The 24,023-nt window shown below is 41.5% G+C and overlaps 1 protein-coding gene across 1 annotated transcript; it reads left to right on the top strand.

Moving 5' to 3' along the window:
* The first annotated feature begins 11,966 nt into the window (after positions 1-11,966).
* LOC115592675 (uncharacterized) lies at positions 11,967-22,169 on the top strand. Its single transcript, XM_030435712.1, has 2 exons — positions 11,967-12,208; positions 20,456-22,169. The coding sequence occupies exons 1-2, from the start codon at positions 12,198-12,200 to the stop codon at positions 22,110-22,112; spliced, it is 1,668 nt and encodes a 555-aa protein (XP_030291572.1). The 5' UTR covers positions 11,967-12,197; the 3' UTR covers positions 22,113-22,169.
* The last annotated feature ends 1,854 nt before the right edge of the window (positions 22,170-24,023 follow it).

Here is a 24,023-nt window from a genome sequence, read left to right as displayed (position 1 = left end):
AAAAACCTGCTGCACAGGATTGCAGCTGATGTGAGTAGCATGAAAACAGACCTGGAAAAGCTGCAAACCACTGTGGAACAGCTGGGGGCGCGAGTGACGGAGGCTGAAACCAGGATCTCTGATCTCGAGGACGCTAGCAACAGCTGAGGGGCTAGCATAGACTCCGCCATATCAAACTTAAAAAAGCTCCAATATAAAGTTAAGTACTTATGATGCAAGCAGGCGGAATAATGTGCGTGTGGCAGGCATACCTGAGAACGCAGAAAAGCAGGATCTAAGAGGCTTCATGCTTCATTTGTTGGCTGAAGGACTGGAGCTAGAGGTGGATGCGGGATTTGAACTGGAGTGGGTCCATCGCGTTGGCCCGATGCGAGACGACAGTCGCAACCGTCATGTCCTGGCTCACTTTCTGAGATTCAGCGCAAGAGAAGCAGTTCTTCGAGCGGCCCGCAAGAAGAGGAGAGTCGAGTGGCAAGGCAACAGGATCTCCTTTTTTCAGGATCTTTCTCAGGATGTGCTTCAGCAATGTAGAAAGTTCGACACGGTAAAGAAACAGCTCCAAGAGCGCGGGATGTCATACTCCATGCTGTATCCTGCGACTCTGAAAGTCTCTGCAAACAACAGGTCCCACACCTTCACCTCGCCAGATGCAGCAGCTGCCTTCCTCACAACGCAGGGCTGAACACCAGAATATAGGACTGTGTGTCGGGTTGAAATTCATGAAGACCAATATAGGTATGTTCATTAGTTATCCTCCTGGATGTTTATTATAAAACACCGGACTCATAGTTGTTATTTCCACATCTCTATCCAGAGAAGGATACAAGATCCTTTTATTTATTTATTTATTTATTTACTTATTTATTTTCTAAATTGTTTTGAGTAGCCGATATACATGTGTATGGGCAGAGTTTCATAGTGAATGTGCCCTTTGTGGCCTGATGACTTTTGTTTTTGGTTTTGTTTTATTTTGTTTTTGTTGTTTTTTGTTTGATTTCATTTACCTCCTGGAAGACATATAAATGTTCAGCTGTGACTGATAGTTATTGTGGGTCATATGCGAAAAGGGATAAAGGGAAAAAAGATGGGGGAGTTGGGTGGAGGGGAGCCGGGGCAGGCCAGGTGCCCCTTTCATGCGAGTGCACTATCGTAGATTAGTTAGAGTTGGAGAGCCTCAAGTTTCGCTTTGGCTCACTGTTGTTTTTTATATATGTTGCATTAGGGTGTTTTCTGTAAATGTGGAGTTTTATGTATGTTCAGTCTTTTCAAGAGGGAGAGTTCTAACAGGACAGGAGAGCTATAGGTATTTTTGGGTAATCAGTGGGTACTTAAGATTAAGTATTAGTCTCATCATACATCTAATAACAAATTATGGGTGAACTGGTTAGACTGACATCACTGAATGTTAAGGGTGCAAACTCAGCCATTAAAAGGAGGAAGATTCTCTCGTATCTTAAACAGAAAAATCCAGATCTGGTCTTCCTACAGGAGACTCATTTGGAAAAGAAAGATTCATTATTACTGCAAAGGGACTGGATTGGGAGAGTTCTTTACAGTGCCGGATCTTCTAGTCAGAGGGGGGTCGCCATTTTAATTATGGAAAAATGTTAATATCAAAATATTTAACAGGGAAAATGCACAGCTCTCAGCCGTACCAGAATTAGCTCCAAGCTAAATTTCATCTGTAGTAAAAAAATATTCAAACAACAATCAGATGATGAAGGGAGATGGATAGCTTTGGATGCTGAACTTAGTGGTATTAGCTGTACTCTTATGAACATATATGCTCCAACAGCAGACCTGCCAGGTTTCTTTGTAGATATTAGCAACGCAATTACACAGTTTGGAAATTCATATATAATATTAGGTGGGGACTTTAACAAAGTTATGGATCCTAAGGTTGATAAAACATACAAATGGGGAGTCACACGGCCCTCACAGGCACAAAAAGCAATTGATACAATGGAAGAAGAGCTAGATTTAGTAGATGCTTGGAGATTTTTCCACCCTTCAGACAAAGAATTTACCTTTTATTCCCATCCACATATTTCTTATTCAAGAATAGATTATTTTCTGATTTCAAAATCATTGCTCTCTATCACTGAACAAACAACAGCAGGTACTATCTTAATATCCGATCATGCACCGTTGGGGATGGCGCTACATTTAGGCCAGTTACCATAGTGTCGGTCCACTAGGTGGCGATTTAACTCATCCCTGCTCAGAGATGAGCATTCAGTAGAATTTATTAAAAGCGAGATACTGGATTATTGGTTGAACAATGAAGGCTCAGTTTAAAATCCAGCCGTGGAGTAGGATGCTTTTAAGGCTGTGATTAGAGGCCGACTCATCCAGCATTGTTCATATTTGAAGAAGAGATCGGTTCAACGTCTCCAAGAACTGGAGGTTGACATTAAAAAAATGGAAAATGTGCACTCCACTCAATCTGACCATTCCATTCCTCTTGAACTAAATAAATTTAAAGTAGAATACAACTCTATATTACAGAAGAAAGTCGAATATACATTATTCAGAACTAAACAAAAATATTATGAACAAGGGGAGAGAACAGGGAGATTTCTTGCACAGAGAGCAAAACAGCAGTATGCTCAATCAATTATATCTGGGGTGCAGAATGATGGCGGTGTCAAAGTCTTTATAAATCAGACAATCCTAATACTCAAGATATTAGTTATTTTTTATCCACTGTAAATTGCCCAACTCTATCACAGGAGGAACAGGACCGGATTGGAGCAGACATTACATTGGAAGAGGTTAAAAAGGCTATACAGGACCTGCAGGGTGGGAAATCTCCAGGGGATGATGGCCTCCCAGCTGAATTTTATAACGTTTTTTCAGATAGTCTTGCCCCAAAACTCCATAGAGTTTATAAGGACGCCTTAGAGAAAGGTTCTCTTCCGGATAGTATGCAGACGGCTTCAATAACTTTAATACATAAAAAAGACAGAGACCCACAGCAATGTGGCAACTACCGCCCTGTATCACTGATCAATGTCAATGCTAAGTTGCTAGCCAAGATTTTAGCATCTAGGCTGGAGGTTTTTTTACCAAAAGTCATTCACCCGGACCAGGTCGGTTTTATTAAGAATAGGACTTCATCTGATAATTTACGCAGGTTGCTTCACCTCATGTGGCAAGCTGGAAATGAAACAGACATAACAGTAGCTTTTTCGCTGGATGCTGAAAAAGCATTCGACAGGGTGGAGTGGGCGTTCCTTTTTCAGTCATTAGAAAAATTTGGTATTGGTTCTTCTTTTATTAACTGGGTTCAGCTTCATAGAGGGACAAGGCAGGGTTGCCCCCTGTCCCCCTTAATATTTGCTCTGGTTCTTGAACCGTTAGCAATTGCTATTAGGCAAAATAATAATATAATGGGCATTAAGCCTGGCAGCAAGGAGCACAAACTGCTTCTGTACGCGGATGATATTTTGTTACTGTGCAGGCGCCCATCAACGACTATACCTCATATCCTCACTTTGATCGACTCATTATCAGGTGTCTCTGGTTATAAAATAATCTGGTCAAAGTCTGAAGCGATTCCTCTGTCGAGAATCTGTCCACCTAGCATCAGGCAGTCGCATATTTGGGTATAAAGATCACTCCACGGCTGGATAATATTATGACAATCAATCTTCTCCCTCTAATTCAGAAAATAGAGCTTATATTACAAAATTGGACAAAATTGGGACTGTCACTTCTAGGTAAAATTAATATTTTAAAGATGATAATAGTTCCCAAAATTAATTACATAAGTAATATGCTACCGTTAAGCATGCCACACAATGCATTATTGAAATATAATGAGGCTGTGTATAGCTCTTTATGGGCGGGTAAAAAAAAACATATATAAATCAGACAAAACTGTATGCTGCTATTGAGGATGGAGGACTTGGCCTCCCCCACATAGCTTGGTATCACTATGCTTTCTGTCTCAAACAATTGTCGAAATTATACATGACAGCTGACCAAGCGCCTGTGTGGGTATCTATAGAGAAGGAACTCGCATACCCCTACCCGACCCAGGCCTTTATTACTCAAACTAGCGATGTGATCCCCTATGATAATCCAATCCTCGCCTTCTCACAAGAGACATGGCAAGCCTCGCATAAAATCATGGGCTTAAATTCAAATTTTACAAACAAAACATCTTTGTGGCACAATAAAAGCCTCACGATAGGTAAAAAAAACATTTTCATGGGCTGGTTGGGTTAAGTTGGGAATTGTTTATATTGGGGATTTATTCGATAGAGACCAGTTTCATTCTTTTGAACAATTAAGGGGAATGTACAAAATCTCAAATAAGGAGTTCTGGAAATATCTTCAGTTATGGAGCTGTATCTTGTCACACTTTAAGAAATTACTGCTTACATTTAGTACTGAAATACAAACCAGACTGGAACAGGAGGGGCACTTCAAAAGGAAAACATCATGCTTTTATAACCTTCTGAGGGGGTCTCAGTTACCCAGTTATAAAGGCCTTAAAAGATGCTGGGAGAGGGATATAGGGGAAGAGGTATCCGGTGAAACATGGGCACAAATTATTGAATCACGGTTTAAAGTATCAAGGGAAATGCAGACCCGTTTGATTAGCTATAAAATTCTCAATAGAACTTATTGGACTCCATGTAAAATGGCACAGTTAAGACTTAGAAATTCAGACCTGTGTTGGAGATGTGATGTTTCTCGTGGTACCTTTGTTCATATGTTGTATTCATGTCCCAGGATAGATTTACTATGGTCTAAGATTCCCCCCTTCATTAACACCTTGATGTCCTCTACTCTGGTACAACAACTGCTGCTTACTGACTAACTGTCCACCAGATAGTATGGTGTGGAACAGCACTTATTACTGGATGCAGGATAGTGTTGCGACAGTGGAAATCGAAAGAAGTTATTTCGGCGAAGAAATGGATCGATGAGATGGCCAAGATAGCTTCCTATGAACGACTTTGTTATAGGTTGCAAGATAAGGAAGAGTTATACATGAAAATATGGGGCCCTTATATTGCAGCATCTTGATATAATGGTGGATTGCACCCTACTCCTGTCACCAGTTTGCATTTATATGCATTTGTATAGGAGTAAGTATGTTTACTGTCTCTGTCGGACTCCCTCTGTGTCCTTGATTGTTTTTGATTTGTTTGTGTAGATGCTTTGTTAGGGCTTGGTTTTGACTTGTGGTAAGGTATGTATGTATGTATATGTTTTCTTGTTGAAAACTAATAAAAAGTGAATTCCCCCCCCCCCCCCCCCCCCCCCCAAAAGAAAGGAGTGGCTTTACTGTGGCTGTTTTTAAAGGAGCTGGAGGCCTGAAGTGAGGGAGGAGTTGGTCAGGGTGGTGAGGAATGGCAGGACATCGTCAGAGATTTCATGAGGAAGGGAGAAGGGAATCGGGTGCAGGGAACAGGTGGTGGCCCGGTTAGAGATCACTAGTGTGTGAACCTCTTCAGAGGAAAGAGGGCTTAAGTAGGTAAGACCATTGCTTTCTGGATGGGCGTCGGAGAAAATGAGGAGCTGATGTCTGATTTTCACTGTATACTAACCTGAAAAACACATGAGAAAGTTCAGAAGAATGAAGACATAAGCTGAAGTTTTCATGTGCATGTGAACCTAAATGGTGACCAGTATTAAGGTTTTAATAACAGAATGAGCAGCAGCATCAGTGACAGACTTGTTCAACCACTAACTGAGTAACACAAAGCTCACAGGCCCTGAGCCCAAAACAATATTAGCACATAGCACCCACTCAAAGAGTGGTTGTTGTGATCACCTTTTCACCTTTTCAGACTGAGGTGAATTTGTCACTGCTATTTTGTGTTTAGATGATTGTGACATTAAAAGTTGTTATGTTTGATTAGACTAAAAAAGCTCAGAGAGCTTGTTGAACTATCTGCTGACACATCTCCTACAGGAGGCAGTGACAAACCAGCGGCCAGTATAAAACTGAGTTTTAAACCTCAGCAGTGTTTTTATTCCCAGCAGACAGATTCAGTCCTGTTGGAGTTCAGTGAACCACAGAAGACGCCTTAGGTAAACCTTGAGTTGCCTTGAAAACAAAATATTTGCTGTATGAGCCTTCCAATCTGCACAGACTGGTTAGACTGTCTCCATGTGCCGACTGCATACAATCAACAAATACTACAAGTGTCATGGCATCAGACACTGAAGGACTTTCTGTTTCTCACTGACAGGAAATCATTTGACCTGATCCAAACAGACCTGTGGAAGAGCTGACTCAACAGGTATAAATCACATTTTAGATCATACTCGACCTTAAACCTGGTTTAAGGATGATTAGAAGTGATATCAGATGTGGTTTACCTGAACAGACTGAAACAGACTGACAACAGCAACACAGACAGCAGCGTGACTCTGTCCTGATCAACAAGCAGCTGTGGAGGAAAAGAGCGGCAGCACAAACCCTGAACATCTGTATCATGTTACCTGATTCTAAAAATAAGTTATTATGTTTCACTGAAAAATTCAACAGCAATAAAACATTATGTAGCCAATGGGGTGAATCAAGTTTGTATCACACATACAGCCTCACAAGACATCATCAAGTCATTTAACCCGGATAAAGAGTGCAGCCATAGACGGCCACAGGTGTAGGAGACATAGCTGCTTGATGATAAAGGTCATTAATCACTGGTGATTAATAATACACTCGTAAATGGGACACCACCTCTGTTGTTCAGTTCTTGGAATAATCCGGAGGAAATTATTCCAAACACCTAACTGTACCAGTTTGACTTGAACAGTTTGTTCAATTTCACATCAATTTATTCAGTCTCAATATTCTGAAGTAGTGAATTCTTTGCACGTATCCATCGGTTCTCCACATTGAAATTAAGTTCCAGACAAATGCAAACGATTATATGTTTATTGACTAAATAATTTGGGGTAAAATAAATGAACTGACAATTTTAGACGAACAACAGATAACAGAAAAGGTAAAGACTGTATTAAGAAAAGTACCGGTAATAAAGTTACAGTATGTGACCGTCGGCAGATGGTCAAGTTAAAGGGTCGGGGTTTTATATATTAAATATTACGGAAGTAATTTTTAATACTACGAGACCCTAATCACAGTTCTCTTAAATTCATAAGATAGAAGTCAGAACTATGACAGAAGTCAGAACTTTAGACAGAAGTCAGAACTTTAGACACCACTCATTCTCACGTGTGTGGATCCAGCTGTATGAAGACGTTCAGCCTGTTTTGTCTGGGAGTCAGGAGGCACTGAAGCTTGGTCTCTTTGAGAGTTCTGGGTTGGACTACGGCACGGCGCGTCGGTCCAATAGCCAGAGGGAAGGCCGGTACTCTGTTGAGGAACTCTTGGTCCGAAGGCCCAGCGGGGTTTCCGCCTTGGGAGCGCTGGGGGCAGAGTCGATCTCGGCTGGGAGCACACAAAGTCTCTTTTGTTGGAGACTCCTTGCACGGCTTCTGAGGCAGACGATGGACTGCAACGTTCTTCATCAGATGATCACAGTCTTGAAAAAGACTTTTTCTTGATGTTTCAAGTAGTGGTTCTTATTATTTCAACTTCTTCTGGATCAGGCGGTGATACTTTAACGGTATATTAAAATCAAAAATCAAGTAGAAAATAATTTTGCTCTATTTAAAACGTGGATAAAAGCTTTTCTTAGAGCTTGTTGGAAAAATGAAAGTAAAGATTACTTTAAAAATAGAATAAAATGAAAAGCAAAGAAGTGAAGAGAAGAGAAGAGAGAAGGAGAAGAAGACAGAGAGACGTAGACAGAAGTAGACAGAAGCAGACAGAAGGAGAGAGGAGAGAAGTGACAGAAGAGAAGTAGAAGGAGAAGTGAGGAGCAGAGCATGCCTCTCTGTTTTATGACCTGCAGCAGGCAGACTGAAAAAAGGGGGGGGGGGGGGCTGCTGGCTGACAATCATTCCTTCTGTGTTCTGACAAGAGAAAAGATGCAACATGATTATGATCACTTATCATTCAAAAGAATTATAACCTGATTAAGACATAAAACAATTAAGTATACAATACACAGTAGGACCATGGACTTATACATATTCCTTGTAGTTCTATCTTAACAAAACATATCATACATTTAACTGGTAAATAACACAAGCATTACACAAAGCAGAATGTTCTTAAAAGACTGGGTCATCTTTACCCCAACCAATTTCTTTTCCCATTTCCTGTCATCTGATGTGAAGAGAGAGGACTTTATTGTGCTTAGTCATTGTAACTTAATAAAAGAAGTTCTCTGGTGATCTGTTTATAGCAAGAAAACAACATCCCCCCCACTCTGTGGAGAGGAGAAGATCTGCCAGGTCAGGAGGTTAGGGAATCGGAGGAAGGAGCAAATTTGAGTCAAAGATAATCATCACAGAGCAGGACCTCGTTAAGAGACAGGACAAAAAAGGGCTTATGTTCCTACACAGGTTAGGGCTTGATTGGGCTATAGCATCCAGGTCATAACTGCATTCTGGCCATGATGCTAATGCTACCACTGACATTAGCCACGGCGCCCCATCAGGAAAATTTACCCTTCAAGGCTAATAGGTAAACAGCAAAGATCTTTCAATGCTGCCTGGTTTGACACATCCAGCTGGCTTGAGTATTCGGTTGAGATAGACACAACTTCCTGCTTCCCCTGCCGACATTTTTTGGGTGGTGGTGGGCACCAGTTCCATTCAGAGCCGGCCTTTTCTAATGGATATAAGAACTGGAAACACGCAACAGCAGCCTTTAAAAAACACAACGCAAGTGCTGCACACAAGTTTGCCATGGAGGCATGGGCTGAATTTAAACTGGCAATGACAGATGGCTCAAGATTAGGAAACATGGCCAGGGCTGTGATTTGACTTGTTGATCAACAGTTTGTCCTGCTTCTAACACTTTTTGAGGAGCTCTTCCAGGTCACAAAAAATTCATGTCTGACCAGCTACAATCTCACACTCTTGATTTTTGGCCCACAATAGACTTATCAGAGTCAGTCATAGCGACATTGTCAGACAAATGCACAGAAGAGTGGTGGGTTGACATTTGGGACAGAGCAGCAGACCTGTGCACCAGTGTGAGCCAGGGCAGGACACACGAAAAGAGATAGGCACAGCCTCCCCGAATTCTTCAGGAGTTTCTTGTCGAGGCCTCAGTTGAGCACACGCCTGTTACAACTCCAAATGCTTGTGGGTGAAATGAGAAGACGTTTCTCGACCGAGGCCGGAGGTGTTTCAACTGGAGTCTCGCCACTCAAAAAGCCCCAAACATGCGTCTTTCCTAGACAGGAAATGTCTGCAGCCCATGGCACAGTTGTATGGAGTGACTGAAGAAAACCTGACAGCAGAGCTACACCAAGTTCAGCGTCTGCTGGAAAGAAAGAAATCACAAGGACATGTAGTGAATGACACTGTGGGATTTCTCGTTTTAATGCGACCTTACCGAGAGGCTTTTGTGGATTTATACAAACTCATCTGTAATTCACTGACCCTGGCCGTGACCTCTGCTTCGTGCGTGTTTCTCCTGCCTCCGTCGGATTAAGAACTATCTACGGAACCCGAAACAGCAACTTGGCGCTGTTGTCCATTAACAAACAAAGGACAAAGACTTTGGATGTTCAGCGCATCATTGACATCTTTGACTCCTATCACAAATACAGGCGGATTGTTCTCATTTGTAATTCTCAACCTGGTGAGTTTTAATATTGTTTTTGGAACCTTTGGTGACTTTGTTATCGCATTTTGCATGTTGCCTGTTTCATGCTCTTCCTTGCTGTGGTCTTGTTGCCTAATTAGCATACGTAACATGTTCTCTCTCTCTCTCTCTCTCTCTCTCTGTGTTTCTAGCTGTGGGAGGGTGTTGTTTTATTGAATATATATTCACATTGAAATTATGGGTTAGCCCCACCGTAGTTGAACCAGAAAAAATACTCTGGCACCGTCACTGGCTGCAGCACAATTATTTTAATTCAACACTGCAATTAAAGTCCATCATACAGAATTCTTTAAATTCTAAGAATCCGATAGTGGGACTTTTATTAGTATCTGTAGAAAAATGGAAGATACCGAATCACCAACCCTCTCATCAGCAGAAGACCTGCTCAACCTCCTGAGTCACAGTCTGTTGGAGTGGAACATATTCTGGTTCTGGTCTAACTGTCCTCTTGTTGTTTCTGGTCAGGTCCCACTCTGAACATTGTGAACTCTAAATGTTGTGTATGTTGGTTTGGGTGGGCTTTCCCCTCCTTCATGTTGACACATGTAGAACATGGATGGATGGTCAGAGCTGATAGAAAGTCCACTTGGATCTACTCATATATAATATGTGTTTTACTTACAGACATGAGACTCACTGCAATACAATAAGACCCCATCAGGAACGGTTACATTGAACTGACTTGTAACCTGGCCTAAAAACCACAAAGATTCAGAAAGACCTCAACTCTGATCTCCAGCAGCAGCAGGCAGCTGTTTTCATCAAACACAATGTGATCAACCTGCTGCACACCAGCTGCTGAGCAGCATGGAGCAGACACACAGTTAGAGACCAGCTGCTGAACGTAGTGGAGGAGTTATTGGACTGAGATTCATCAGGGGACACAAAGACAATGAACACATGAATCATCATGTTGATCTGTGACTGCAAATGGAAAAACACAACTGACTGTTCCCACATTCAACACATGAACTTTATAAGGTAATTATGACTCACATGTTTTGACTGCATTGTTTTGAACAATGTGGAAATACCTGCTGAACAAACCTCATGTTTGTGTGCAAATGAAAGTTAATGATGAGGAGAAACACAAAAACACACGCAGTCATGATTCTCTTCAACAAAGCAAAACATTCCACCGTTTGCTGTCAGGCACATGAAATCCCACGGCTGTCTGCAAACATGAGCTGGAGATGAATGAAATGTGTTTCCAGATGATTCTTAACTTCAGAGAGTCTTTTGATCAGTCTTAACACCTTCTCTCATACACAAGAAAATCTGTATACAACATGTACACATGTGATTGGTGAGTGACTGAATAATCCTCAGAAATGGAGAAACAAGTTTCTGTAGGAAAATTTAACTTTGATAACTCAGAGAGCTTTAACAGGTTAGGAAACCTAATGTGTTGACAGACCCTGAGGTCACACCTCTGTTACCTGATGATTCAGCTATTGTATTCTGACATTACATGACATTTATGTTTGACCTGATTTGATTTGGAGTGAAGTTTTCTCAAAACTGTTATGATATTTTAGCATATTTCATTTATTCAGTATTTGACATGAAAAATGACATAAGTAGATAAACAGAGGTTGTCCTGCCAGGAGTTTTCACTGCAGTGACAAACAAACAAGTCTTAATTAGGTCACACAATAGTTCAACATCATGTAGCAGCTTCTGTCTCTTCACAGTTAACTGATGTGTTTCGAATTATAACTGCAGACTCAGCAGAATCATGAACAGTTTTATCTCTCTGTTTACATTTTCTTTATGCCTTCACCTACAAAACCCTCTGCTGTCCGTTGTCAGTATCAGGTTGGACAATTACAAAAGGTAAACAGAAAGTATGAGACAGTGATCAGAGAGTTTTTATTGTCCTTGGATAAGTTTCTGTGAAATCATGTGACCACAGAAGGTCCGTCCCTTCTCCTGACGGTGTTTAAAACTGTGTGTTCTCTGTTCTGCACCACATAACTTCCTGAAGCCAAGAAAAGGTAAGAATACAAACATGACTGATTAAATACTCTGAAATGTCGAGATCAGGATTTTAGAATAAGTTTAAAATGGGACAAAGATTCATTTGTTCTTGTACAATTACACCAAATTGAAATGACAGTGACGAGTTTCACTGGATAAACATGTGTGCAGTAAATAAATGGTGAACAGACTGTAGAGAGATACTTTGTGGTAGTGAATGAAGACAGACACATTATTTATTGATCCAATTTGTTCATTTAAAAGAAGAAAGTGTCAGTTCATCATAAATAAAGTAGAATATCATCTGTCATCAGCTCATTTACATGATGAAGCAGGTCGATGATTCAGTCTGCTGTCAGGAAAGTGCTTTTTAAAGACTGTTGGACATTTGATTGTAATTGTGTTGAATCATGTCATTGTGTTAGTTTCCTTCATTACAGATGAATTAAATGTAGTTCTGGTTCTGATTTTGTTTCTTCAGACACCAACACCAGACGTCACCATGGCAACAGGGTGAGTAACACAACCAACCTTTAAAACTGAATTCAAACAGACAGTAAAGTGAAGCTGCAGACACACATATACACAGCAGTCTATACACACACAACAAAGTGACATGTGCATCACTTTAACAGCAGCACATGTTGATGGAGGTCACAGTGTGTTCAGCCTGAACACTAATTATTCTGTTGTGTTGTTTTCTGGTAGTTAAATATCAGTTTGTAGCTGTTGAAGAAGTGAAGAAAGGTTGAACACAACTCCACTGATGTGAACATGATGCCTGCAGAGAGACAGACAGGGAAAAGACACACATGCACTGCTTTATGTTCATGTGGTAGAAATGTAACATGTTGCTCTCATGTCTGAATCAACACTCGAGTCACTTCATGTAAAAGTCACAACAACAATCTGACTGTCAGACCTGAAACTTTTCTGGATCAGCAGCAAAACACTTGACATCCAGCAAATGTGAGTGAAAGAAGAATGTCAACATGACGTGCCGTCGTTCAGTGTTTGTGCCTCCAGTGTTAATGTTCAGTGTTCAACAATCATCACGTCTCCACTGACAACATGTTTTATAAGAGACAGCTGTTTGACTGTCTCATCATTCATTACCTGTTTATAGAGCACCTTCACCTTCTCCTTATTCACAACAACTACACATGTTAATGCAATCCAACACAACAGCTCAGCCACATGTCAGTCAGCTGGTTAGCGCACAAATTACATATTACCGTTACCAAGGTGATAAAAGCGCCAAATTTTACATGAAGCTTCTTTAGGACCTCCTGAATGATTTCAGCCTAGGAGCCCAGCTGAAATATTGAAATTTAGTGTCAAATCACTCACAAAACAATATCCAAGAAAAACGTTTTTTTGTTTTTTCCTCTCGAGTAAAACTTTAATGGTAATGGCCATTTAAGACCACTAAAAAAGCTTCCTTTTGTTAATTTGTGCTCTGGCCAGTAGATCTTCCAAATTATAAGTGTAAAATAGAGTACCAAGACATCTTAGACCCCAAAAAACCTCAAAAGCCCTGTATAATATAGGCGAAATTATAGAAAAAAGGCAGCAAAAATTATTTAAATGTTAAGAGATCTTGGGTTTTCTCTTTGATTTTTTAATTCAACTTTAGGTTATTCATTTAGCCATCTACTGAGTTCATGGTTTGGCCATTAGTTCTGCATCACATCACATTAAATCCTATTTGTGTGTGACAGTACATAGCTAGACGCACTGCTGTTGAATCTGGAGGGGGAAAGCCCATGTAATGATGAAATGCAACGACTGGATATTCACAAGTGCTTCCTCTGTGAGGGTGGCATAGATCAAGGTGCTCTCCATGAAGTATCAACATTTGATGCCGACAGGAATATCCAACATTTTCAAAATTCAAAATGGCAGTTCAAACCATATTTCAACTCCCAGTTTTGATTAATTTTGAGTCAATTTAGATGTTTTAGAGGACACTGAATCAATAAAAATAAATTGCAGGATATTTATGAACACAATTATCCAAATGATGCAGAATATGTACATTTTAATTCACATAGCATTACACTCTGAGGTGACATTGGAGGTAACAAAGGCAAGTACCATATCAAACTATGACTATGGCTAAATAATACAGAGAAAGGAGTATTATACAAGTTACAGTTAGAACACATAAGTCCTGGAACAGATTTTAAAACAGAAGTATACCCAAAATTATCACAGCAGAAAACTAGAAAACTTTCATCAAGCAATAGCACCTTGTACTTCTGCTACTCTGCACTATATAACCATATATTCATCACCAACATCTTCTTCTTCGACTACATTTTTGTCGTCTTGCTCTTCTTGCTGTGAGTGTGTGAGCTGGGGGCAACATGTACTGTCATAGCCATTGCAGAAGCAGTAGCTGGTACAGGGGGCTTGCATCCAGGACAGGCATGATGATTTCCTTCCTTCCTTCTCACCTTCCTTCTTGTTCCATCCAAAGTTGGTGATGTCCACAGCTGGTGGATCAGGGCGGTCTGCTGGTTTCCAAAGCAGCATCTGTAGATAGGCACGCCGTCCATGGAGGTGCACGTTGCGCTCTGTAGGCAGTGTCTTCAGTGATGGGGGGGTTTTGCACTTTCGGTATAAGTCATATCTGGCGACATTCAGAGATGCAGACTTCCTGCGGCTGTACAGAGCCAGGAAAAAAACCCCTCACTGTCTCTGTGATTTGCAAATCAGTAGCTCCCTCCTGTCCAATGAAGTGACGCAGGTCACCAGGTACTACTCTCATGGCCTTGAGCGCAGACACCTGCCCTTTGCCAACGGGATAGGGGGTGGTGTCACACCCGAGGGAGCATGCATAGCCACCTCTCCATCTGCAGGTGACATGTGATACCCACCCTCCAGCACCAACAGACCATGAGCACAAACACATCAGTGTTGTCGCTGAGAATGTGGACAGTTTTAGCACCACGCCTGGCTGCTTTGTCATGAGTGACAATACTGTCTGACCATCTTGATGTGATCTCCTATGTTGTGTGCAAAGGAGCTCGCCTACCCTCCACTCAATTGTCTTGTCCTTCATCACTTTATTGCGGCTAGGTAGGGGGGTTTTCAGTGACAGTTGTACTCTATTGAGCTCCCCCCTCTGGTGGTCGTTGGCAGAGACTTGCTCATACCGGTCTAAGATAACAAATGTTTGGGTGATGTAGTGATCAAGCCGGTGCCCCATTCTGGCTGCGAAATCAGCCACAGTGCCTTACAATGGCCACACCAAGCGATAGATTAGCTGCGATGCATCAACGAGTACAACGTCTGGTGGGTGGAGATTGGGAACAAGGATTTCAAGACGCTGAACAATCACAGACTTGTTACTGTTTCTGAGGTATCCATACTTACCAATGATGGATGCAGGGACCAGGCCAAGCTTGTAGATAAAGAGGGTAGAGAGCTCCATTCTTCTCTTGTTCCCCACCACCACATGCCTTTCACTCCCTTCCCTTGCTTGATGCATGTCTGCTCCCCAAACATATCTCCACTCAGTGCAGCTGCACCTTCTGAGTGGCAGCACACATGGCTTCCGGCGAGGAGGTCATCCTTGGCAGTAGCAGGAAGGTGCTGCATGTTGCGCAGATGCCATGTGATCCATCTTGAGTAGTTGTGATGACCAGCGGCAAAGAAATAGGGCAGCATCTCTTCAAGGCATGTTGTTGTTGCAGTAGCCAGTCACCCTCTCTTTTTGCTCGCCAGAACTTGTGCGCTATTAGGTTTGGGGTGATGAAGCAAAGTAGTCTAACTTCTTTTGGTAGCTGTGGTAACATTAAGGTCAGTGTTAAGCAGAAATAAATTTGTGTTACGAGTATGTCATACCACAGAAACATGTGTTATTGACCACTGAGCCAAATTTGAAAGATTAAAACAATTGCCAAGTATATAAAATTAGGTCTGAAAATCATGGGAAAACAAGCACTTCTCTCTGCTGTGAAACGCTGGGGGCGTGTCAGTTAGAGGCGCTGGAACCACGCCAACGCGCGGGACGGGATTCTCCTCCATGTACTGTACTGTACAAGGACCTAACCTACAGTAACAATGGAAGCTAGCAGCATCATCGGACGGACCTAGCCCGACCTGTTTGAGCCATCCGAGCCAGAAACTGACTCTGAGTCAGACACTGATAGTGCTCAGCCTCGTTCCTCACAGTCCATGTTTTACATTACACACCAACATAAAACCCTATATTGGTGCACATAAAATATTACCTGTAGATTATCACTGTGCTGTCAGATGGACTCTGCTCAGGGAATGAGGCCAAATCATGTCATGATTAAATGCAATAACATTTGCTAACATTACATGGGCATGACAGGATGCCTGATGTAACATCACTTTGAGGATTTGCACCTTCAGCAAAATGCTTTTAGTTGCCCAAATGTACAATATTTATAACATACATAAGCACACACTTACACTTAGAGCTTAGATCTGGCCTAATAATCAAGCCCGACCCGACCTCACCTGAGCCCGTGCACGTTATGTCCGAGCTGGCCCGGGTTGTCAGCCTGACTGGTTGACTGGTTAGCTAGCTGCAAACTATTCTAAGAGATGCTATGACTCGAGAGTGAGCGGAAAAACCTCAGAAACTAATGCGCTGAATGTATTTATATGGCTTCCGCAGCAGGGCCGGGTTTGTGCAAATCATGTCCGTGTTACGTAATGCGGCCATGATTTCTGACCTGCCCATTAAATCCTGAACACAGAAATCGTGAAACACAGTTTGTGAGCCTAGCTCCAAAATTTAATTCTAAATGGTTGAATGGCTTTTTACATGTTTTAAGGAAATACAGTTATGACCTGTTTAATGTGTTTTGAAGAAAATGGCTACATTTGCTTTACACAGACTTTATGTATGCACTACATACACTGTAATCACTGTTATCTGCTTCTATTTGATCAGCTTACTTGCATTGAGATGATATGATCCAAATATAAAAAGCTCTGTTTTGTCCATCTTTCCATCCAGCCAGTATTCTGCCTGATGCAGTTACCACAGTGATAATCACACAAAATTGAGTTGCCAAAAAACGCAAGCAGAACTGAAGCAATTTGAAGAAAAATTAGGTCTTAACATTCACACCAGTGACATTGTGCTCTATTGATTCTGAAATGCAGGTCCAATGTATTAAGCATATAAATAACCTCAAAATCGACTAAAAATTAATAAAAATCGGTCCACCGGGAGTTGAAATATGGCCACTTTTGGTTTAAATTGTCATTTTGAATTTTGAAAATGTCAGAAATGGATTCAGCATCCTTAATAACCCCCAAAACCACTCCAATATTGTCCAAATCGGCCAAGCAGTTGCTGAAATATTGCCCATATAGGCTAATGCTAATTAATGCTAATAATGCTAATTATGCAAATTGCCCAACATATACAAGTTAGCAACCCGCAGTTTCTTAATACTGGGGACCCGCACTGTACATTTCTAATATAAAACTTTGGTGTACTCAACATTTCCGGGTTCACAATGGGGCTCTATGGGCTGGCAATATTGCTCACCTCTTTGCAAATGCACCTGTAACGATTCATAATTATTAATTACAGGGCCAATAAAGATTATACTTTTTCAATACTTGTCATGTATTGAAGCTTTAGTAATGTAAAAGTTCATACACATAAATAAAACTATAAAATGTTAACTTTGGGATTCATTTGAACACTTTATCTTGTGCAGGAACTTGAAAATCACTGTGTTTTAAGCATATTTCATTGATATTGATATACTGCTAATATGAAGTTTTTTTTCTGAGGGCTCCTAGGCCAAATTTACACTATAGACCCTAAGGAAACACCATGCAAAATTTGGTGCTTTTATCACCTCCGTAACCGTAATTTCATTATGCCACCGGACTATAACTCCTGCTTCTGAACACCCCAAATGGCCTGATCCCAATTATGGTAACTTACCAAAGAAAATAAATTAATATAGCCGCAGGCGCCAATCCGCAGGTTTTAACCCCTTTTGCCCCAAAACTGTCCACCCTGACCCTCATCCCCGCAGACGATGACATTGGCCGCCATGTTTCTCAAAACTCTGTGCAACACATAGCCATGACAAGCCCCAGATTTCTTCAAATTGGGTTTCAGCTGCATGCTAATGGCACTTATAGTGCCCCCTATGGGTTGAGCTCAACATGCTTTGGTAGGCAGATTCCCAGTCCTATTTTGAAGCTACCCATCAAGTTTTGTGATGATAGGACAAAGGGTGTGGGAGTTATGGCCAATCATTTCTAAGCCCCACCCATTGCAAAAATACGTGGGTCCCTGGCGGCCATGTTTTTTGATCAATCTGGCTCATTTATAATAGAAATTGGTCTTTTCATCCCCTGAAGCCGTCTACCAAACTTGGTGTTGATAGAGTCAATCTTTCAAAAGGCTTTTTTGTAGAGCACATGGAGCTGGACTTGTGTGTCAAATTTCAAGTCAATCAGACTTACAGTGTGAGGGGCGTGGCCTTCCCAAAAATGCATTTGCCTGCACAATTTTAGAACCCTTCTAAAATTGTGCCGGTTTATTATTTTTTGTTGTCTGCCGCTTAAGCTCAAATTCCTGTGAGCTGGAATGGGCCAGAAACTTGAAACTTGGCCCAATGATTGGAAATGATGTGCATCAACTTTTATGAAAATATGAGCCCCGTCAGCCTGATGGTGGCGCTGTAATTAAGGATTGAAAATGCATTTTTGGGAAGGCCACGCCCCTCACACCCCGCGCCTCACTCTGATTGACTTGAAATTTGACACACAAGTCCAGCTCCATGTGCTCTACAAAAAAGCCTCCTGGACCATGAAGCTTTGCCTACCTAAATTTTTTGTTAATTTGCATAATATGAAAAACAGTAAAATGAATAGAACTTTTGAAAGATTGGCTCTATCAACACCAAGTTTGGTATACGGCTTCGGGGGATGAAAAGACAAATTTCTATTATAAATGAGCCAGACTGGTCAAATACCATGGCCGCCAAGGACCAATGTATTTTTGCAATGGGCGGGGCTTAGAAATGATTGGCCTTAACTCCCACACCCTTTGTCCTATCATCACAAAACTTAATGGGTAGCTTCAAAATAGGATTGGGAATCTGCCTACCAAAGCATGTTGAGCTCAACCCATAGGGGGCGCTATAAGTGCCATTAGCATGTAGCTGAAACCCAATTTGAAGAAATCTGGGGCTTGTCATGGCTATGTGTTGCACAGAGCTTTGAGAAACATGGCGGCTGATGTCATCAACTGGATGAGGGTCAGGGTGGACAGTTTGGGGGCGAAAGGGGTTAGAACCCGTGAATTGCTGCTTGCGGCTATATTTCATTAATATTTGTACATGTTTGGCTATCAAGATCAGTGTTGGGTATAGTTACTTTCGAAAGTAGTTAATTAGGTTACAACGTTACCATCAATTAAAAGTAATCAGTTATGTTACAGCGTTACCTATGAATAAAAGTAACGCATTAGAGTACTCATGCGTTACCAAAAATCAAAAGCCGTTTGCAGCGCCTTGCACATGCTGCAACTTAACTGACACACACACAGCCTCCTTTAAATGCACCGAGAAGTCGTGACAATGATGAATAACGTCAGTCATCTAGCCTTTCTTGTTTTTTTAAATTAGAAGTGGAATTTTTTGCGGGCGACAGAAGCTTTTCACCAACGCAGAGTGTGCATTTTACCGTTATGTTGTTCTAGTCCTTTTCGCTGGCAAATTGAAAATAATGTGCGTACTTCCACGATGCAAAAGCTGTCCTCTCTGCCATCTTGCCGGGAGTTCCAAAACACTCACACACACACACACACACACACACACAGGTAACGTAGGCCAGCAGCAGGGCACAGACTCATCACAGCGCTGCGCCTCCGCTGACACATCCACAGGTGGCACAGTACTGTCTGACAAAAAGCAGACTGCAGTCGAGAGTTACTGATTGCTTGACGCACGAAACTAACGCGTTACGTTACACGAAAAAAGAAATTAGAGTACTCTAATTGTTGTTACTCACAAAAATGATCAAGATATACAATTTTTCAGGGGTAATAACAATGTTTCCCTGGCAACACAACAGGATTAACCCTGGAAACTACTAAGTAACAGGAGATAAACTAGTCAGCTCATTGAATCATTCAGCTGTTCAACTGTTTTACTGGGTTGTGTCTGAAATCACTCATTCACAGCTCCCTACTCACTACCAAGGGACTTTGGCTGTAGCTCAGGATGTAGAGCGGATCATCTAGTAATCAGAAGGTCGCCGGTTTTAATCCCTTGCTGCAATGGTCATTGGGCAAATTACTGAACCCCAAAATACTCCTGATGAGCAGTTGACACCTTGCATGGCAGCCTCTGCCATCAGTATAAGAATGTGAAAGAATTTGTAAGTCGCTTTGGACAAAATGCATTGTGGGACACTTTGAGTCAACAACTGAGTGTATAATGAATCTCACGAAACATTCAGACAGGCAATACAAAATGGCTCACTTAGTGTAAAGTCCTCTACATAGTTAGGAGTTATGAATTGCAGACACAGCCGGTGTCCATTTATTAGGAATAAATGGAGCCAATCAGAATCCAGTACTCACCCAGACTGTGGTATAAAGACAATGCACTGCTTCACTGTAAGGTGTAAGTGGGAGACTAAAAGACTTTTCTAAAAGACCTCACCATGTAGAATGGTTTTCTTTATTTAATTCTATATTCAGTAGTTTTTTAAACTCATGTCTTCATTCTTCTACAGAAACACCTCATCCAATATTGACAACATCACCTCAAAGAGTAATCCCATCCAATCAGAAACTCCTCCTGTTGATCAGTTGAGACTAAAGACAGAGAATATTGGAACTCTAAGAAGAATGACTCTTGGTGAACAAGATCTGAACAAGTCAAACAGAACCATCTTACTAGTGGGAGAAACAGGAGCAGGAAAATCTACTCTGATCAACGCTCTGGTCAACTACACCATGGGAGTGAAGTGTCAGGGTGATGACCGGTTTCAGAAGTTAAAGGACGAGGAGAAGAGAAGACAATCAGAGAGTCAGAAGTCAGAAGAATACAATGAGTTAGATCAAACAGAGAGTCAGACATCAGATGTGATCGTGTACCAGATCTTTGAATTTGAAGGTAAAACTCTGCCCTACTCTCTGACCATCATCGACACTCCTGGATACGGAGCAACTGATGGGGCTGATAAAGATATCTGGATCAGTGAAAGATTATTAGACTTGTTCCGCTCAGATGATGGAGTTCATGAGATTAATGCAGTGGGTCTGGTGGTGAAAGCGAGTGAGAATCGTGTGAGTGATCGACTGATGTACATCTTTAATTCAGTCATGTCTCTGTTTGGAAAAAACATGGAGCAGAACATCGTCGCCCTCATCACACACTCAGATGGTCTGACACCTGAAAATGCTCTGAAAGCTCTCGAGGCTGCAAACATTAAATGTGCCAAAGATGGAAATAATCAGCCTATTTATTTTCTGTTCAATAACTGTCAGACCAAACAGAAAACAGAGAGACATCAGAGGGCTTTAAAATATGCATGGGACTTAACACTGGATGAAATGGGTCAGTTCACTAACTTTCTGGAAAGAAATCCCCCACAGAAGCTGATGACAACTGTTGAAGTGTTGAATTCACGAATCAGACTGACAGCCTGCATCCAAAACCTGCAGGAGAGGATCGAGCTGACGGAACTGAAACAGAGAGAAATCCAGCAGACTCACGATGGTCTGAAGAAACATGAAGAGGAGATGAAGAACAATGAGAAGTTCACTGTAGTAGCTGATGAGCCATACAAAGTTCAAGAAGATATCAGTGCTGGGAGGTGGTGGGCGTTGTGGTTAAATTATGGAGGAGCTGTCTGCTGTAAAGTCTGTAAGGAGAACTGTCACTATCCCTGCACACTGGCCTGGTATGTAGAGTACTGTGAGGTCATGAAAGGTGGCCGCTGCACTTCATGTACCAAGAAGTGTCCCGCGTCAGATCACGTGAAGGAAAAAAAAATCTATGTGACCAAGACAAGAAAAGTTGATAAGACCCTGCAAGCTGTGAAAGAGAAGTATGAAAAGGAGAAATCAGACTGTGACAAGAAAACAAGCCTTTTGGGAGATCTACAGAGGGAAATTGTAGGTCTTCAGAAAGATAAAGATCAGATGTTGGAAGAGTCCTTCCTGCATGTTGTCAATCTGGAGCAGATCGCCCTGAATGTTATTTCGCTGTCCACTCTGGTCCACTTGGACTTCCTGATTGAGAAGATGAAGGAGAAAGGAGACAAAGGGAAGATCCAGAAACTGGAAGAGATGAAGAGACGAGCAGAAAAAGATGGAAGACTTGCTGCAGTGTTGCGATACAGGTTTGGTAAAATCACAGCAGCAGTTGGTAAAGTGAAGAAGTGAGTTAACATCACGTCTGTAAGCAAAAAGCTGTGTAGAAAACAAGCTGCACACTGCTGACCACAAGTTTAAACATCACATATATTTTGTCAGTCTGTTTCTATAATGTTGATGTAACTCACTACATGAGAAATTAACATGTAATCACTTGTTAAATGTGTACTTCATGGAGACAGCGCCCTCTGTGGTCTGTAACCTGTTTGTTCTTGTAGATTGATTCAGTAATCAATAGTTACAAAAAAATAAAATAAATGAATACATTTAAAAAAAGATTAAAAATTCAAAAGTTACTTCACTGTCAGTGAAAGCTAAGTCATCATGTTCTGGTGCTGAGAACAGTTCTGGACTGCGGACGCCTCCTGGTGGTTAATGTCGGGTACAACAGCTCCTCCCTGTCCTGTATCACAAACTGAACTCAGTCAGATCCTGTTGAATGAAAACATGTTTATTTCTCTATTTTTTGTGCCAGCTGTTTTTAAGGATTTTTTTAAAGTGTTTTATTCAGTCGATACAAGGCTGTGATTTATTCTGATGTTACTCTGATGTTGACGGGCCTCAGTAAACGCATATAATACACACATACAGCAGTTAAACATGATGTTGTTTTCTCATGTTAATCACTTTGTACAGAGGAAATATTCTGCTATGTTATTAATCTAATTTTAAAGAGTCATGTGATCTACTGTACTTTGATTTGATTGGTTCTCTGGTTCCTTCATGTGTCTTTATGCTTGTAGAATATCTCAGATGACACAGTCCACGTGGAAACATGTTGATCCATATTTTTAGGGATTGTATCATAACAGGTATGGAGAGGAGGGGGAGGAGCTTTGGAGAGCGGCGGGGCCACAGGTGGCCTCTCTCGACTCCATCAGGAGCAGGAGATTGTGGTCCACGGGGAGAGGAGCAGGATCGATGGGTGGAGGACAGATCGAGACGCAGCAAACAAGAGGAAATGATCTTCTTCAAACATGTCCTCCTCTGTCCTCTGTTCATCCATCAACCTCAACATGGACTCCTCCTCTGACTGTCTCTGACTTTTACCTTCAGCTCGTCTTCCCTCCACATCACACAACAAACCACGGACATGTTGAAACTTTACATTCTTTCAGATTGTTCACGCTCCTTTAGGTTCAGTTTTCTAATGTATGTGGTTTCCTGTGCTTTCAGACTGTTTAGACACAAAAACAGTTTAGGTTTAGGAAAAATGATAAATACAAATCATTGCCACAAACCTAAATTGAAAATGTCCTCACCTCTCAGCATAAATATTTGGCTTTGATGCCACAAACTCATCTGAAGAAATGTCACATGTCTCTTGAAAATATCCAGTTTTGTCGCACACAACAATTACAGAAAAATGTTCTTAAGTCTTGTAAATGATTGGTCCCATTGCCAAAAACTTGTCTAAAAATGTCCAGACTGTTGAAACACAGTCTCCTACTCTGGTTTCTGGTTTGTCAGCCTTTTCAGCTCATATATAAATGAAATGTAAATTTGATATAACTTAATTAATATATGATATTATGACACATACACGTGTTGGGACCCACAGATGAAGTCATTCATTGTGGATTTCAAAATGGACTCTGAACTGAACTTAGTGTCCCAGAATTCCCCATTCTTCACACCTAGTGGCAAAATTTAGGTTTGAGCTGCTATTGGTCAGGGTGACAGACCAGGTAGTCAAAATCCCAGTGCCTTCATTGGTCTCTCTCTCCAAGCTCTCCTCTCCACCTCCCTCCACAGGGCTGCCCTCAAGATATCTTCTTCTGGGCCCAACAAGCTGTGGAGAGCTGCAAGCTGCATTTCCAGCAGGCTCTAAGAACTTCTCCTCACTACAGCGACACGAGATCCTGCCAATCTGAGGATCTGAGGAACCCCAAGCAGGTTAGCACCGAGCTGCTATCCTTA

This window comes from Sparus aurata, chromosome 12 (assembly GCF_900880675.1).
Source record: "Sparus aurata chromosome 12, fSpaAur1.1, whole genome shotgun sequence".
Lineage (NCBI taxonomy): Eukaryota > Metazoa > Chordata > Actinopteri > Spariformes > Sparidae > Sparus > Sparus aurata.
This window is presented reverse-complemented; position numbering and strand designations above follow the sequence as displayed.